The sequence below is a fragment of the Lactuca serriola genome, chromosome 7 (genome assembly GCF_051521515.1).
Source record: "Lactuca serriola cultivar US96UC23 chromosome 7, Lser_US96UC23_V15, whole genome shotgun sequence".
Classification (NCBI taxonomy): Eukaryota; Viridiplantae; Streptophyta; class Magnoliopsida; order Asterales; family Asteraceae; genus Lactuca; species Lactuca serriola.
The window spans coordinates 184,909,054-184,928,328 of NC_136414.1; the positions used below are offsets into that span (position 1 = coordinate 184,909,054).

General features: G+C 38.7%; 1 protein-coding gene across 1 annotated transcript; it reads left to right on the forward strand.

The window, feature by feature from the left end:
- Positions 1 to 7,629: 7,629 nt before the first annotated feature.
- LOC145064630 (uncharacterized) lies at positions 7,630 to 10,278 on the forward strand. Its single transcript, XM_079012042.1, has 7 exons — positions 7,630 to 8,008; positions 8,263 to 8,427; positions 8,491 to 8,609; positions 8,793 to 8,925; positions 9,040 to 9,275; positions 10,014 to 10,151; positions 10,222 to 10,278. Exons 1-7 carry the CDS (start codon positions 7,630 to 7,632, stop codon positions 10,276 to 10,278), a joined length of 1,227 nt encoding a protein of 408 aa, XP_078868168.1.
- The last annotated feature ends 8,997 nt before the right edge of the window (positions 10,279 to 19,275 follow it).

Genomic DNA, 19,275 nt, shown 5'->3' on the forward strand with positions numbered 1-19,275 from the left:
TAAGAACCGGACAGCCTCGCATGAGACACACCGGACCTCACCCTCGCACGCTCCTCGCACACCCCTCGCACGCCTCGGACCAGCCCCCTTCGCACGTGTCGTCTTTCCATTGGACCGAGGGTTAGTCCAATCCGAGCCAGCCAGCAGCGAGCCTCCGGTCCGAAGAACTGCCCTCGCCTCGCCATCTGTCAAACGCGTGTCACCCTCGCATAGCTTCAGGTCCGATCCTTCGGGTTATATATAGCATGCGAGGGCTTCCGAATAATTTCACCTTTTTACCCTAAATTTCACCCTATTTCACATTTTCCACTCCCTTAAGCTCATATACAGCTCCTAAAGCCCCGATATCAAGATTCGAGCCCGAAGTAAGCAGTGAAGCCCCGAAATTCTCGAGAATTCATCATTTCTCCTGTCAAAATTCTGCCCGATTTGAGCCGGTTTCTTGACAAATAAACTCCTTTTCGTGAAACGAAACTCTGTCCGAATTACCACCTATCAAGTGAGTTCATACCCCCGTATTTTCATAATTTCTACTGTTTTAAGGGGGGAAATACAAGTATAACACAACAACTTTGTGTTAGAAATAAATGATTTCAAATCACGATAAAATGATTTTAAAAGCATCAAAAATACTTCAAATATTGAACTCTTTTATAAACTTATATTTTTCCCAAATATACATACTTGTATATATAATTTAATATAAATAAGATTTAAAAGGCTTAGGACTAATAATTCATTCTAGGTCCTTTTCCTTGTTTGGATGTGGACTTATAGTACCGGTTATTTATCCGAAGGTCGTTTAAATTTTACCTAAATATAAAATTGTATATGTATATAAATATAAAAGTTATTTCATCAGTTTAATTAGCCTTTGTAATATGTTGAGCAAAGGATTACATGCAAAAATAGTTATTTACCATTTCCTAAAGTACGTATAAATTATAATAGGTATAATTTATGATACATAGAGCAATAATTCATATGAATACACTGTTTTACATGCAACAAGGGTTTTAATTCAAAACAAATCAAGGGTTTACACTTATCAAATACATGTTCGAGATACTAAGTCAAGAACATACTGTCAATCATTTATTTCAGAATGATTGGGTTTTCATAACTAATATACATGTAACGTTTATATGCTTTTTATGAGACATTCAATTCAGGTTGTTTAATTCATTTTAGACAACCAAAGTAAAGCCCTGACATTATAACCAGAATCTCCAGTCTGGGGATCGAAACAAGTTGTGTGTAGATCTATATCGGGATTGACAACCCCGCACTCAGGCTGCTAGCTACAATCAAGCATACACGCCAATGAGTGGCTATTGTTATCAACAGTTTAAGCGCTCATCAGGCGTTTGTTTCAGGCGTTCATGTCTTAGTATGGTTATAATTACTCATTAAAAATATATTAACAACACGTTAGTGTATAAACAATTAAACGTATGTATATCTTCAAAGTACCAGTTTACAAAATGCAAAGTACAATGGTATACTATAGTTTTCAATAACAGCTCGTGAAGCCAGGCACACTCTCAAATACAAGTTTTACAAATACATTGGTTTCCAAATAAGACGGTTTTATAGGAATAAAACTACTTTTCACATACCACCAAAAATATGGGATTCTCTAGAAGTGTTTTCAAATTCAAAATACAAAGACACCCATTCAAACATAAAGACTTATGTACTCACTCAACTTATTGTTGATACTCTCTTTTCAAATTATTTGTATTATCAGGGAAATAATAACAGGTACTCCCTGAGCTTTTTGAGAAGATGGAGCCATTAGGAGTCTTATCTTCTTCTTTTTTACAACTATTTTGGTTTCAATATACAATGAGTGAACACATGTAAATATTATACTTTTAAATACAATGGTTGTTTGTGCTTTGATTACTATGATACATGTGTTGTGATACTACAAATGAAGTCCTCCACCCCTGGACGTTTCCGCCGTCTGGTTTGGGGGTGTGACAATTTCCACATCCATGGTCCCAACTTCTTGAATGTAGGACTTGATCATAATCTGAAGATCCCAACTTCATGAATGTAGGACTTGATCATAATCAAGCATGGCAAATCTGCGAGAGTAAATTTGCAAGCTTGACGTGCAGATCCTCTCGCAACTTTAAACTTTGCATTAGGGAAGCTTTCAGTCTCGATCGGCCCAGTAACCTTCACAACTACAATTTTGCTCGCACTCCAGGTCTCGAACTGAGGCTTCATATGTTTCAAGTAGAAGTTAAACAACGTTTGATCACCGGTGCTATCCGAGAAAGGAATACTGGAAACCTTGATGAAGGCATGAAACCTGAACGCCTTCAGAGTGATGGGAAGGTCAAACTACGAATCCTGTGAGTTCTGAACATCAAAGGAAGCAATGTGATCCAACCAATATTGACTTGGCATATCCACAGCTTGGTTCTGCATGCGCTTCAGGGTCTACTTTGGAAATAACAACATTTTACTCTTAAGAGTGGCATGAGCTTCCTTTTCAGCTCTTTCCTTTTCCTTAGCCTCTTGCGAGCATGTTCGTGAATCTCTGCCTCACGAGCCTTATGCCTTTTAAGCTCAGCTTCATCAGGCTCTTCGTCTTCACTGTCATCAATGATAGGTTCATTGCTAAATAACGGATCCTTGTCCTTTGGATCTTACTTGATGATAGGAGGTTTAACTGATACTTTGGGTTTGACATCCTCCATATGAACTTTTGAGCTCCCTTCTCCCCCTTGTTTCGGAAACGACATCGGCGTCGAAACACCCACCAAACGATGCATCATTGCGAACTCCGGTCTCAGCTTTTCAAGCAGATGCTTTCGGACGGTGATAGAAGTCATAGGATCATGGGTCTCAATGATATCAGATAGCAGTCCATTAACATCAGAAATGCAACTATGCGTGAATGCTTTTTCTGCTTGCAAATCATGGACCTGCTTTTGAGTGTAGTGAAGTTTGGTTTCCAACACTTTACACTTTTCCTCTTTTAGTGTGAGTGCATCCATGATCTTGCTCTCCATTGCCAAGTCTGCCTGAAGCTTTGTGAGTCTCGCATCGACAGAGGCTTGGAATGCTTCATGATCACATTTGAACTCGGTATGAAGTTCAAAAAAGGTCTCCTTTTCTGCTTTGAACATGGCACCAACATTTTGAATAGGTTTATTTGTTATGGACGTGTTGTTGTTGTAGGTAACCTGGTATTCGTAGATGAATACCCTTGTATTAGTAATTAGTTTATCGACTTTTTCGTTCGTTTCTTTGCAAATGGCAGCAGAGTTAAAAATTGCCTTGGAGACGGAAGAAATATTGGCAATATGATCCTTCGCGACTCGCTCAAGGATACCTTCAACAACAACTTTCGATTAAGCTTCAGAAGTAGAAGTGTTGGATGCGAGAAGCAGCTAATCAAGCTTCTCATGAATAGACTTGAACTCTGCTTTAAAAGTAGAGACATCATCTTCGTTATCAACCCTTATTTAAAAAGGATTGAAAGAGAAAGATTCTAAATCATCAACGTCATCGTCTCCGAAAAGCATTTCTGGATCATCAGTATGAATAGGAGAAATAGGTGGGGAAACATGGGTTGAAAAACCTGAAGTATTAGCCCCCATATCAGATATGTTAACTGAACATTCAGGTGCAAAAGAGGGTTGGGGTGGAATCGTGGAATCTGTGAAAATGGGTATGGACACTGAAATCGTTATGGGTGGTTGGGATGATACAATTGGGAGCGGAGAAATGGTTATTGGTAGAGAAGTAGTTGTTTTTGGTGAGGGAGGAGGAAAAGGAACAAAATCATTAATTGATGGAGTTACCTCACGCTCAGTGCGAACTTGTTCCTGTTCTTCAGTGCAAATAGGTTCAGCATCCTCATTGTGAACAGGTGGATCCTCCTCAATGCGAATCTCTGACTCAGTCTCAGAATCTGAGTTTTCGTCGTCACTCTGAGAAGGACATGGAGTGGGAGACTTTCGCCTTCTTGCGGGTTTCTACCTTCGCTTGGGTGCAGTAGTAGAAGTATTGGGAGCCTTTTGCTTATGAGATGGAGGTTTCGTAGCTGCAGAGGGTCCTTCTTTCGTAGAATCAGTCTTCACAGGTTTCTTAGACCCTTTGCCCCCTTTCTTGGGTTTATCAGCCTCAGCCAAAATGGCTTGAAATTCGTTTGTGAGAGGACGAGGTCCTGAAGGAGTGAGAGTACGATGTCTTTTAAGAATCTTACTTGATGTAGGAATATCACGAAGCCTTGCCTCCGGAATCGAACCAATAAAATCAAATTTAGACCTGTCTGCCATGATAATCCCTTTTGTGTGGAATGTCGCAAAAGAAGCCATCAGTGCATCGGTCATCACTGTAATGTTGAGCTGCTTAATAGCCATGTTGACAACCATAGTCCAAAATCTCACACATGAGATCTCACTATGACGAGTGATAGGGTGAGTGCTCTAAATGAGTTTAGCCCAAAGAATTGAACCGTAGTCGATGTTTTCACCAGTGTAGAGTTCGTACTTCAGCCCCATAAAGCGTTTGCTTGCACAGTCACTGCCTGTAACCTTTTCGGAAAAGGATATGAATAAAATGGTGAAAAGAGCATTCCAAATTGGTGGGAGATTAGGTTTCTTGAACTTGGATACAACTGTAAGTGGCTCCTTATATCCCATTTGATAGAACATTTCCAAGATAGCTGCGTTGGAGATGGTTTCTGGATTGATCAGATTCTCAGATTGTGGAAGCCCTAGCAGATTGGAGAAACGAGACTTGGAGATTGAAGTGGTGTGATTGTGGATGTCGAAATAAATCCTTTACTCGTCCTTGACATAGTTGGCGGTGGTATAACCTTTTGAGAGAATCGAGAGAGGGACATTCTCGACTTGAGTCATTGCAATGGTAAGAGGTGATTACTTCAGACACTCGATCAAAGGTAGGAGAAAAGCATCATACTTAACCGGGTTCAAGTCGATGATTAGATTCTGATGTTGAAGATGATGAATTTGGTGGTGTTGAAGTCTGGTCTACTGACTCAGAGGATGAAGAAGTGAGAAAGCCTACACATGGCAGGGCTTTCGTGGCGAAAGAGGATGTGTATGCTGCTGAAGGAAAGTGTTTGATGGTGACAGCTGGAGTGTCACATATGAGGGGTTATACCACTGATGGGGTTCAAGATGAAGCAAAAGAACGAGAAGACAGGTGCTTCGCTGCCAAGCCTGTTGGTGAGCAGATCAATAAATGCGACCAGTTGATCAAGAAGGTACAATCTATTCTCGAATCATTAAAAACCCCTATCACAAACTATGAAAAAGAATTGAACGGATTAAAATCTAAATTTTCTAGTTTAAGTGGTAGTTTAACCCAAAATCGTATCACAAATTCTAACATAACTGATCAACTCAGCAGGGTGTCTTTGAAGAGTGAGGAGAGGCGAATGTGGATTGAGCAAAAGGAGAAAGAGTTAATTAGAATTAAGGATGAGACAATTTATTTCCAAAGGGATAATTTGAAGCTTTTAGAACAGAGAAATGTTTTTTGTTTAATTGCTAAACGTTTATATTCCAATATCACTCAGTTACATCTGGATTGTGAAATAGGCAGGAAAATTCACAGTATGATTCTTCCCTTCCTTGAATTAAAGGAGGACGAAATTGATGCTGATGTTTATGATTGTGAAGTTGTTGTCTCGTCTGATGAAGTTCCTCCTGGCTATAAAATTGGTCTTGAAAAAATTGAATCTTTTATCTAGTCCAAAGACCACAAGGACATGCTTAAGAATTTATTGGACGAAAATGATAAATTGAAAATGAAAACCAAAACTATGAAGAAATTTGACTCGTTGAATGCCAAGTTGAGTTCAGAAAGAAAAATTAATGTTGAAAATACTTCTGAATTTGATGAGGATGATGATATGATTGAAATATCTGTAGAAGATGTGGTAGACTGCTCTGAATTTGTCAAGAGCAAACCCGAACCGACCAAAAATATCATTTCTGATAACTCGGTTGAATTCGCTCATTTGTCCCAAAATAATCCAAAGTTATGAAAGAAAAGGTTGTGGTGTATCAGAAGGTCCAAACTACTCCAAATCAGGTTTATGCAGTTACCAACGTTACACAGAAGAAAATAGCCGAACTCACAGCATTAGTGAACGAAGATAATGCTGACGGCTATGAGGAACATTTCTGGTCAGCTCCAATCGATAATGCTGATGAAACAGTTGGTCTGTCTAAGAGAACATCATGGAGAGTCAAAGGCATATATGTGGCAGAACCGCTTAACAAGCCTACGCATTTCTATGTGCCAAGCACAAGTGGTACCAAAAAGGTTTCAAGAAAGCCAGTCAAAGGCTACAAGCAAAACCTCCTCGCTAAAGAGCAAAACTCATGATGAATGATCGAAACCGAAGGTCAACATCCATAAAACTCCCAAACAGGTGTCTGAAAAGAAACATCAACGTAACAGGCGATACAAGAAGAATCTCGCTTAAAGGAAACAGTTTGGCAGTCCTAAAACCAAAATTATGTTCGATCAAACAAGAGTTCAACCGCTAAGGATAAATGAGTGTCAAAGAATCAATCTACTTCTTTTACATAATGCTATTCATGTAGCCAAGCAAACCGAAAGGGAAGTTTCAGTCCCCAAAATAGAAGCGAAAGAAACTGAAAGAGTGGTTTCGGTTCTCAACTCAACAACCAAAGGGGCAGTTTCGGTTCCTCATCCACAAGCGAAAGGACCCGAAGGCAAGGTTTCACTTCTAAAACACATTCCTCTCACTCAATGCACAATCCGAAAGAAGTTCTAAAGGGAAAAGGGAAGATCGTCTTAGGAGACGAAAAGAAGATGAATAGTAACCTAAGGAAACAAAACCAAGGGTTTGAAAACAATAAATATCCAATTCCTAAACCTAAGGTTAAAGCATCAAAAGATAACAAAATCAAAGTTTTCACAATCAAAAGAAAAGATGAGACCACCTTAATAAAACGAACCTTTTTTGTTGATTCCTCTCTTACTATTCCCTGTTTTATAAAAGGCTCACAAGGACCCAAGAACCTTTGGGTTCCTAAATCTGCTTAATTTTTTCAGGTTATTCATGACGAGCAGTTCGATGATGTATGGTATATCGATAGTGGCTGCTCACGTCACATGACAGGGAGAAGGGAAGAGCTTCGGGAGTTTCGTGCTCTGAAGGATGGTGGATGTGTCAAGTATGGTAACAATTCTTTTGGCACAATAAAAGGCTATAGGATTATCAAAAATGGAGATTTCTCAATCAGAAAGGTGGCATACATAGAAGGCTTGGAACACAATCTAATCAATGTTTCGCAACTAGTGGTAAGAACTGGGCTGAAGGTTTCGTTTGATGATGAAGGGTTAGAAATAATAGAAAAGAAGACCAAGACTATTTTGCTGAAATCTCAATGAAAAGGGGAAATGTATCCACTGAACCTCAATCTAATATGAGGGAAGCCTATATGTCTACTAACGAAAGTGCATCCTAACGAAAGTTGGCTGTGGCACCGAAGGCTCTCACACCTCAACTTCAAAGACATCAACAAGCTAGTTCTGGGTGATCATGTGCGAGGACTTCCACTTCTAAAGTTTGACAAGGAACATTTATGTGCCGCCTGTGAGATGGTAAAGAAAAGTAGAAAAAGTCATCCAACGATCGTGAACACGAAAGTTATAGAACCTTTGGAACTTCTACACATCGACGTTTGCGGTCCTTCTGCTATTGAAAGCCTTGGTGGTAGTAAGTATATACTAGTAATTGTTGATGACTTTTCTCATTTCACTGGGTGTTCTTTCTTAGACAGAAATCAGATGCAACTCCAAAGCTCAAAGATTTTATCAAACAGATTGAAGTTCAACTGTGAAAGCTGTTTCGCAACGTTCGCAGTGACAATGGGCTTAAATTCAAAAACCAAGCGTTTGACGAATTTCTTGCTGAAAACGGAGTATCACACAATTTCTCCGCTCCTTATACTCCACAACAAAATGGAGTTGTTGAAAGGCAAAATCGCTCATTGTGTGAAGCAACCCGAACCATGCCTAGTTTCGCATCGTTACCCTTGTATTTATGGGCTGATGCTATTGCCACTGCTTGCTACACCCAGAACCGGTCTTTACTCAATAAGCGTTTTGCAATAACTCCTTATGAGATTTGAAACAACCGCAAGCCTAACATCAAGTTTTTCCATGTGTTTGGTTCAAGATGCTTCATCTTCAATTCTAAAGAAAACTAAAACAAGTTTGATGTGAAGGCAGATGAAGGAATCTTTCTTGGGTATTCGCTAACTTCAAAAGCCTTCAGGGTTCTAAACAAACGCTCCAAGAAAATCGAAGAAACGTATTATGTGTCGTTTGATGATAACTATGTGAAGAAACTCACGTCCAGCAAAGAACCAATGAACGAAATCTTTCCTCAAACTGGTTAAGTCACGATTCCTATCTCCAACTTATTTGAAGAATATGTGACGCTCTTTGATGAACCAGAGTCTGCTATTCTCTCTGAAGCGAAAGCTGCTGACAACAAAGTAGACAATCTGAAGAAGGTTATTGACGAAGCTGCTAAAGTCATGGAAAGCGAACCTTCAAGTGAAGGTGGACATCAAGTATCTGCCATCTCTCAAAATCCAAGTGAATTTTCCCATTCTGCTTTCCAGTGGGAGAATTTATTAACCACCATACCCAATGAACGTCCAATCGAGGGGGAGAATTCTGAGCCTGAAGCATAAACTGTTTCATCATTCGAGGGGGAGAATGTTAATTCAAATGATGAAGATGATGATACACAGTCAGAATTCAAAGAAGAAGTAAATGCTAAACTAGATCCCTCCTATGATCCAAATTACCCTCCCCTTATCAAATGGACGAAAGATCATCCAAAAACCCAAATCATTGGTGAATCATCAGAAAGAGTTCTCACACGTTCTCAACTGAAAGCGAAACAAACTGCTTTATTCTCTCAAGTGGAATTTTGCATGTTTAATGCGTTTATCTCCAAATTTGAACCAAATGTTAAAACTACACTCGATCACTCAGATTGGGTACAAGCAATGCAATATGAACTCAATGAATTTGAGCGAATCAAAGTATGGAGACTGATTCCTACACAAAAGGATGCATCTGTGTTTGGATTAAAGTGGGTGTTCAGAAATAAGATGGACAAAGAAGGGAACGTAATCCGAAACAAAGCTAGACTGGTAGTCAAAGTTTATTGCCAGGAAGAAGGGATTGACTACGAAGAGACTTTCGCACCCGTAGCTAGATTGGAATCTGTTCGCATCTTCTTGGCATATGCAGCACACAAAATTTTTGAAGTTTTTCAAATGGATGTGAAGTGTGCATTCTTAAATGGCGAATTGGAAGAGACAGTTTATGTGGAGCACCCGCCTGGGTTCATAAATGAAAAATATCCCAATCACTGTTAAATTCTTGACAAAGCGGTTTACAGTTTAAAGCAAGCTCCAAGAGCCTGGTATGAAACTCTTACTCGTTTTCTTAAAATGTCCAAATTTAAGAAAGGTTCGGTTGACCAAACCTTCGTTTGCAAGAAAGAGGGTGACCATTTGATGATCGTACAAATTTATATTGATGACATCATCTTCGGATCTACAAATCCCGACCTAACAGCTGAGTTCCAAAAGTTGATGGAAACTAAATTTGAGACGAGCTCAATGGGTCCAATTAATTTTTTTCTTAGATTAAACATTAGACATGGACCGGAAGGAACTTTCATTAATCAGGAGGCATACAAGAAAACCCTGCTCGATAAGTTTGGAATGATGGGAGAGTCAAAAGTGAAGGTTCCCATGGTGTTTGGCATGAAGTTAACACCTTCTCTGGAAAAACCGGCTGCTGACATGACCCTCTATCGCTAAATGATAGGGTCTTTGATGTATTTAACAACTAGTCGACCAGACATTATGTTTTCTGTTTGTTATTGTGCAAGGTTTCAAGCTAATCCATGCGAACCTCACATGATGAATTTAAAGAATATTTTTCGATATCTGAAGCGAACCTCATCTCTTGGTTTATGGTACCCTTCAAAATCAGGATTCTTCGTACAAGCATTTTCAGATGCTGATTTGGAGGATTGCGGTTTAGATCGAAAAAGCACAACTGGCGGATGTCAATTTCTCGATGGCAAGCTGGTGAGTTGGAAATCAAAGAAACAAACATGCATTTCGTTGTCAACAACTGAGGCTGAATACATTGTTGCAGCTTCGTGCACATCTCAAGTCATTTGGATTCAAAGCCAACTTTGCGACTATGGCTTGAAAATGAAAGGAATTCCACTCTATTGTGACTCCAAAAGTGCTATTCGCATATGTCACAACCTAGTGCAACACTCAAAAATGAAACACATAGCACTGAGGTATCACTTTATCAAGGATCATGTGGAAGATGGCAACGTTGAGATTCATTTCGTAAGATCTGCTGATCAATTGGCTGATATATGAGGGGTTTTAAGCACTACATCATTCCTATGGTGTACATGCAAACCCTAAAGCTTTGGATCTTGTTTGTCTAATGAACATGCAATAATCATCCAAAGCCATAAACCCTAGATCTATCATACTATGAACCGAATTAAGGGTTTAGAAATTACCTTTGATTGTTATGTAGTAATAACAATCTATTCCTCCTTGTAATTGGCTTCTGAAAGCTTAGTGTCACAAATGTCACACTTCTAATGGCTCGCAAACACCAAGAGAAAGAGGATGAAGAAAGAGAAGAGGAGAGGCACTCAAAAACGTCTAGAAACCCTAAGGAATCAGTTAGCCACGTTTTTGGTGCCCTAGGGGTCCTTAAATATGTGAGGCCATTATGGTTATCTAACAAGGAAACCCTAATTTGACTGCTTAGGCCCTAAGCAGCCCATGGACTTACTCTTTAGAGGCCTTGGATGATTTCTAATGGGTTTCTCCATAGAATTCGTGCACTCCTCTAATATGGAGTCCATTAGCCCAATATTCAACTATCACACAATTGATAGTTCTAGCCCCTAAGTTTAATTAATCTCTTTTAGCCACAAAATTAATTCTTAATTAATTGTTGACTAATATTAACTAAACAATATGATTTCTCCTTTAATATATTATTCTCATAATATATATCAATAAATCATATAAATCTCATCTCCATAAATCATCTTATCAAGTTGATTTGGTGAAGGCAACCCAAAAGGACCATGCACCATTAGGTCAAGTAAATACCAAAATAGTTATGGAATTAAACACTAATCCAACAATATATTCACCAAGGCCCTACCAGAAGCAACATTTAATAGAATCCTTCAAGCACTGGGAATGATAGAAGCTGATTCTGTACCAAATCCACTATCTCATTCACAAAACCATCACTGCGAATCGGTGCGAACGTTCGCAGGGTTTCGCAGTCCACTGTTCATTGTCAGTCAGTTTTATCAATGCGAACGATCACAGTAGTTCGCAGTGATCCGTTCATTCGTGGTTTGGTATTTCAAATATCCTTTTGTATATTTTGTGTATCTTTACTTATCTCTTTGATTGATTTGTTTATCTTATCTCCGTTTTCAAAATTGTTCAGTACTGCGAATTGGTGCGAACGTTCGCAGCCTTTCACAGTCAACTGTTCATTACTTGTCTTTTCACTGCAAATCGGTGCGAACGTTCGCAACCTTTCGCAATTCACTGTTCACTATCAGTTTGCTTTTTCCCTTATTTTCATAAACACTTCAAAAACCAAAATTAATTTATTTTCTTTATTTTATTGCTTTTCAAAACAACAATATCACAAAATACTTTTATCTTTTGTTCATTTTCCTTTGCATACCAATATCATAAACGAAGACGTTCATATTTTCTATCTACTTGTGTGATGGGGCGGGTATAACTCCTTTTACTTATGAATTAGCTAAGTGTCCCTAGAAGCATGTTGCTGTATGTTGACCTAAGCCTCGACGACTCTACTGGGAAGCCTTAATGAAATTGATTTCACCAATCAATTCTTCCCAATCAGGCTGCAAATTCACATCAGTGATGACCTACCTTACTCTTCTCACATTGAGTTAAGAGTTATTTGCATGGTCACATTCGCATTGCAAAGGTACTTTCTCTTTCTTGTATCGATCTACTCTCTTCTCCATCGCTTTTGCATTCATCAATATAACCCTTGAGACTCTCAGCGATTACCACTGAGGTTTATGGTTATGCAAAATTCTATGTTAATGATCTTAGTTTCATTCTACCATGAACTGAGTGAAACCTAAAATTCAATACCCACAATGAATTGGCGGTGAACAATCACATGTTCTACCTTTCACCCAAGAATTAACGAAACCACTTTCGTGGGAAGTACCGTGAAATCTCTTTTGTTTTTTTTTTGCGTGATCTTTATGAAATTGTCTTTTACCAAGACATTTCTACTTAAAAGATCCAGTTTCTTTTTTTGAGATTTCAATATTATTCCAAGTCAATTACAATAAATTCCTAACCTACTTGTTCAACTGACTACGCTGGTCACACGAGTACCTTTTCTAACTTTCACACTTATGTCATGTTTGTAGTTTGGTCAATTGATAAACAACCTTTACCAACCTTATATAAAAGATGCCTTTTAGTGGTTCTCATCAAACAGCTGATCGTATTCAACAGGAAACCAAACAGACATTTTTTTAGTCTCTCTTGACTATGAAGGAAGAGATCTTTGCCTGGGATCAACAGTTTTATGTCATCTATATGGCATCACAATATCCTACAAATAAACCTTGTTTTATTTCTTTTTCTTTTACACTCTTGCACGAAGATCCTTGTGATTTTCAAAAGTCTTGTTCGTGTTTCTATTTAAATTTCAGGTTCGTAGTCGTATGCATTGAACATTTCTTTACTGCGAAAGAAGATAGGCTGACGCGGCAATTCTAAAAGGATCAAAATTCAAACAGGCGCGTGAAAAGTTGAACCGCCCGCTATTCTTATGCCGCGTGACACATGCCTCTGACTTGTGATTGCTGTCAAATCGCGCTTTTTCAGGCGACAATTCAGTTCTCGATACTATCCCTCCGAATTTCTCTCACCAAATCAAATCGTATAAAGGGATTTTAACGGTTCATCATTTCCTTACCACTCTTAAAATTCTCTCAAAGATTTTTGGTGATTCAAAGGCTTTCTCTTGTTCATATTCTTCCTAGCTTCATCTGTGGCGCCCTCCTCTGAAAATCAGTCTATGCAAGATCAAACTATTCATTCCACTCTTCTTACAGTGAAGCAACATTTTCCTGCACAATAAGAACATTCATAGTGTTATTTGCAGCAACTTTCTTCTTTTTAATCTCTTCTAGCTTTCGCAGGTAGTATCCTTCATCGTCTTCACTCTCATTCTTCTCTGTTATCTTCCTCAACATACAGTCCTTGGCAAAGTGGGTTTTTCCTCCACAAAAGTGACAATTAAATCCTGAGTCACTTGACATCTTTCTCTCCTTCTTTGGTTCTTCTTGCTTGGGAGTGATCTTCAGTTCCTCCTTTGCCTTTTTGGAATTGTAGTTTCCTTGGCAGTTTCCGCGAATGAACTTCTTTGGGTTTGAAACCATCAAAGCATATTCTTCATTGGTCAGATCATATTCAGAAAGATCTAAATCGTCTTCTTCTTCAACTGCATTTGTTCCTTTGGAAATTTGGGCCAAAGAACCCATGCTAGAAACCACACTCATTTCTTTAGTCACTGCACCTTCATGTGACCTTCTGCTCAATAACTTTCCTCTCTATGCCATGCTTTATCATTTTGCTAAGAAGATGATTAAAGAGATCAAAGGCTTGGATAAGCTTCACTTCAGGTTTCTGCTTGAAGTCTCCAAACTATGAAAGCAATAGAGTCTGGATAGAATGCTCAAGATCCTCATCAGTAGAATACAGCTCTATCAACCAGTCCCAAACCTCTTTCGCTGTCGTGCATGAGCTAACCAATCGAAAGGTGTCAGACTGTAGGGCAAATCTGATCATTCTAAGCGCTTTAATATTGCAGAACAACTTATCCTTTTCATCTTGAGGAACATCTTTAACATCAACCACAAGTTTGTTGTACTCCTTTTGAGTCTTTATGATTCGGTTTGTCTCAGAGTGAGCGAACAGACCTACAATGATTGCTTCCCAAATTAAATACCCATTGTCTTCAGAACCGATCACATAATATTCAAAGTGATGCGTCCATACTTCATAATCCTCAGTATATAGAATGGGAATCCTAGTTGTGGATCCAATGCTGTTGGAGATATTGATAGGGTTTGTGTTGGACTCATCGTGTGACATGATAATATTGCAAAAAACCTGTTCAAGATCAGAATTGTAAACAAAGTTAGGGTAAAATAGAAATCCAAGAACTACGACAACAACAAGATGACGGATTCTAACCGAGATCAATATTAGCGTAAAACCCTGAAACCTTCTTCGATAAAAGAGATGCATATGGATTACACAGTCTCCTGCTATGATACCAATTGAAGAGTTAAAAACTCTTTAGATCGATTAGATCTTTAACAGGTTAATAAATAAGAACAATAAACACAAGAACAATCAATGAATCGATCCGAATGTCAAATGATTAGAATATAGTCACACCTCATAAGAGCTCGATTAAGAACTTCCTCTGTAGAGGTGCGCTAGGGTTTACAGAACAATCAGTGAGATAATTAAGAAAGCGTTAATGATAAGGATGCATGCATGCACCTTATATACTAAACCCTAGAAAGACAAACACGGATGGATAGGCCCAAACCGTGAATACAAAATATACTAAATAACATTGGCCCAATAATGCAACTCAATATCTTTAACAATTAGTTCAGACCGGGCCCGACACATAAGTGAAAGCAAATCATCAACAGGCCCATATATCACTTCTAAAGATTAGAAGGAACAAATAAAATTCGACTCATATATTTGTACTAACTACTTGTTGAATCATACACAAAGGCACGTTTTATAACATCAAGTTACTGATGCGTTTTCGTACAATCAATGTACAACCAACTCATAGTTAACAACTAATATCTCTAGGTTTGAAGAATTATATGATATTACCGTCTCACGATCACTCGAGATAAATTCCATGAAGTGATACAAGTGAGCGTGAGTTTAATCCAATACTGAGACCTTATGTGACATCCCCAAAATCACGGCCAGAAAAGACCGGTTTCGTTTATGCCTTTTAATAATTTCAGAGTAAATCCTTTGATTTAAAAGGGGTTGCGGAATTTGTTCCTACAACAAAATATGATAAAATAAAGTTTATCAAAGCATTTCATCAAGATATGCGTTTTCATTATATAACAATATTCGGGATGTCATGTTCCGATAAACATACCAAAAGCATAAACAACAAAAGATAGACCATACAACAGTGACATATAACAATTGGTCTAATAAACAAAACAACTTGATGATTCATCCATCTTATGCCCTCATGTCACTACCTGTAATACGAATAAACTGCGTGGGTCAGGCTTCAGAGCCTGGTGAGCAGATAGGGGTTTCAACCCGTAATAAACTGAGTACGTACCTAAAACAACATCTATCTCAAGGGACCTAATCTAGGAATTTCATCGGGACAGACATTACTGCAATGGGGTTTCCTTAATAGTAGATGTCCTAAAGGCAACCATGAGGGGGATAGAGTACACCGGTGAACACATCTTTCGCAACACCTGCAGGTTATGAGCCTGCTAGCATTCCACAGGACTATCTAGAAAGAGTGTGTGGTCGTTATCCATACTCCGCTGAATAACTAGATCAACAACAACAACATCGAGGTCTCTCATATGTTTATCACACATCAACTATCTACCCATGTTCTACCCAACATATTAGTAGATAAAAATATATATTTTTATACATAGTTTAAAACTTGTATAGCATGTTCAATCAATACATATTTCACATAACAGATGAGGCACACACACATACCACATATTTCATAGAGAATAAATCATATCTATGAGTTAGAAGAAAGTGAATATATATTCACACATATAGCAAACAAAATATACACATAACACCTATTTCATATAAAATACTTCATAATTATGCTTTAGGGGAAGGTAACTACACACTCACTTGATCAGAAGATGATCGGACAACACTACGACTTGCAGAAGTAGTATTCTTCAGTAGATCTGGAAGATCTTCACAAAAACCGGGCTTCTCGCGAGCAGAGCTTCGGCTCGGGAAGTGCACTTCTCGGGATCTTCGGGGCTTCGGAACTTGCTTCGGGGCTCGGGAATGATACCGGGGCTTCGGGATATAAGTAGCACGCAAAACGATGCAAAAACGTGAGAGAAAGGAAGAATGGAGCAAAGATCTCGGCTGCCCTCGCAAGCCTTTTATAGGAGGCTGAGGCCTCGCATTACGTTTGTCGTAATGCTCAGTACGCGGGGCGTACGCCTCAGATCATCATCGCTTACGTCTTCGGAGGCACTCGAGTGCGAGGTTGGTCACGCTTCGCTGTAGCTGGGCGTACAGCCTTACGCTGGGTGTAACCCGGATAAGTCCGGTGACTTCCCTTCGGAGATTATCCGGTTTAATAATTAAATTTAAATTTAAATTATTTAAGAAAATTTAAAATTTCATATCTTCTTCATACGAACTCCGTTTTTGACATTCTTTATATCCACACGTAGGTTAGACTACTCTCTACAACTTTCGTTTAGACTCCGTCGACTAATTTTTACTTTTATTGTTCTTATTTATTTTTAGTAGGCCGGGACAGGAAAACTCCGTTATAAAAACATTGATGGGTTTTAGCCATAAGAACTTTCCTATGTGCGCATGCAAAACCCTAATGCTCGGATCTAGGCTTTCTAATAAACATGCATTGAATCCAAGTCTTCTAATGACTAACTAGGTTAAATAACAACATTGAACCAGATCTAGAATCATACCTTTGAATTCCTTGTTGATTTTGAGGTCTTGGAGCTTCTAGAGTCACAAGTGTCACTCCTCTAATGGCTTACAAACACCAATAGCAATGAAGATGATTTAGGAGAGAGGAGAGGGGAGGAATTCGACCAGAGTTCTCTTACTTTTTTCGAAGTCACGAATTCCCTATGCCATGGGGTCTATTTATACTTGTAGACTCCTTAAGGGTTACAACCTAAACCCTAATTGGATAATCTTCTCTTAAGGCTATCCAAATCCATTCCATAGATAAGCATATGGACGATTTTAGCTATCCAAAAAGCTCTTAGAATTCGTCCAAGGCATATCCATATGGATTTACAGTCTAAAGCTTAACTATCAAACAATTGACAGTTTATACCCCTTTATTTAATTAATCTCTTTAAGCCACCAAATTAATTCTAATTAATTCTATGACTTATATTAATCAAATAACAATATATTATTCATTATATTATTCCCATAATATATTAATAATATTTACTCTCTCTTATTAAATCATCCTATCAAGTTGCTATGGTGAAGGCAACCCAAAAGGACCATGCACAACCGGATATAGTTACAGCCTTAGACACTATTCCAACAGTCTCCCACTTGGATAAGTCTAGTGACTATATAAGTACAATTCGGTTTGCAATCATAGCTCTCAAAGACGCTGTCAACTCTGATCTAATCAATCTTGTCCTTTAGATAAGGGAACGTACAGTCCTCTGTTAGATATCATGCTGACAATCCTATGGAATGGTTAGTCACGCAATCAGGTTTCTCGATCTCTGATTCATTTGACATAGAACTTAATCGAACACATCAATTCAGTTCTGACCGGGCCCGGCACATAATTCAAATCAAATCATCGAGCGGCCGAGATATCGCTTTTACCTTCTTAGATAAAAGTTACAGATAAACTTCGACTTATATGCATTTACTTATTCATTAACCAACTATACACAACAATGCGTTTTATAACACCGATTTACTGATGCGTTTTCGCATTATCAATGTACAACCAATTAACAAATAACAAACCATATATCTAGGTTTTAAGACTATATGATATTATCGTCTTGCGATCACCTTTTATATCTTATTCCATAAGGTGATTCCAGCAAGCGCGGGTTTGTTCCAATGCTCAAAACTAGTTCATAAGCACTCATGAACGTTGCAGCAATCCTATGCTATGTCTAACACCATTTAGACATTCTACACACCAATTCATGACAATCTTCTTTCATATCTACTTCCAACATATGAACGATTGTGGACCATTTGAATAATTCGATTATTCCTAATAAACTCAATTATTCTGGAAGTCAAAACATGCAAAGTGAAACAATAGCTAAACAATTAACATAAGATGGTAACATTACCCATAAATAAAACTCCTTTATTTAATCATCAAATATTAATTACATTTATCTATTACATGTTTCCAATACTATCTAATCTATGCTAATATCATCCTTCAGCCCAATACTCCTAGCATGCTGCAAGTGCTTAACCCTACTCAGTCCCTTCGTAAGCGGATCTGCTGGGTTATCTTCTGATGATATCCTCTTCACTATGAGTTGTCCTTCTTCTACACGATGTCTGATGAAGTGATATTTTCTGTCGATATGTCTTGATCTACCATGATCCCTCGGTTCCTTGGTTAAGGCAACCGCACCTTCGTTATCACAGAAAATCTCCATGGGCTCCTTTATGGCAGGTACGACTCCAAGATCACCGATGAAGTTCTTTAGCCATATTGCCTCCTTCGACGCTTCGCTCGCTGCAATGTACTCTGATTCGCACGTTGAATCAGCTACGGTTTCCTGCTTGGAACTCTTCCATGTCACTGCTCCTCCATTTAGGGTGAAGACCCAGCCCGACTGCGAACGGTAGTTGTCCCTGTCGGTCTGAAAATTGGCGTCACTATACCCTCGCACCTTCAAGTCATCACTCCCTCCGAGGACTAAGAACCATTCCTTCGTCCTCCGAAGGTACTTAAGGATGTTTTTCACCGCAATCCAATGTGCTTTGCCAGGATTCCCTTGATATCTGCTAACCATGCTCAAAGCGAAGGCTACATCAGGGCGAGTACAAGTCATAGCGTACATGATTGAGCCAACTGCAGAAGCGTATGGTACTCGACTCATTTCTGCTATCTCAGCTTCGGTACTCGGACTTTGAGTCTTACTCAATTTGGCATTACTTTGTATCGGTAGTTCTCCCTTCTTTGAGTTTTCCATACTAAAGCGTTTCAGTACTTTCTCTAAGTAAGTATTCTGACTAAGTCCAATTAGTCTCTTACTTCTTTCTCTTACTATCCTTATTCCCAAAATGTAAGAAGCCTCTCCGAGGTCCTTCATAG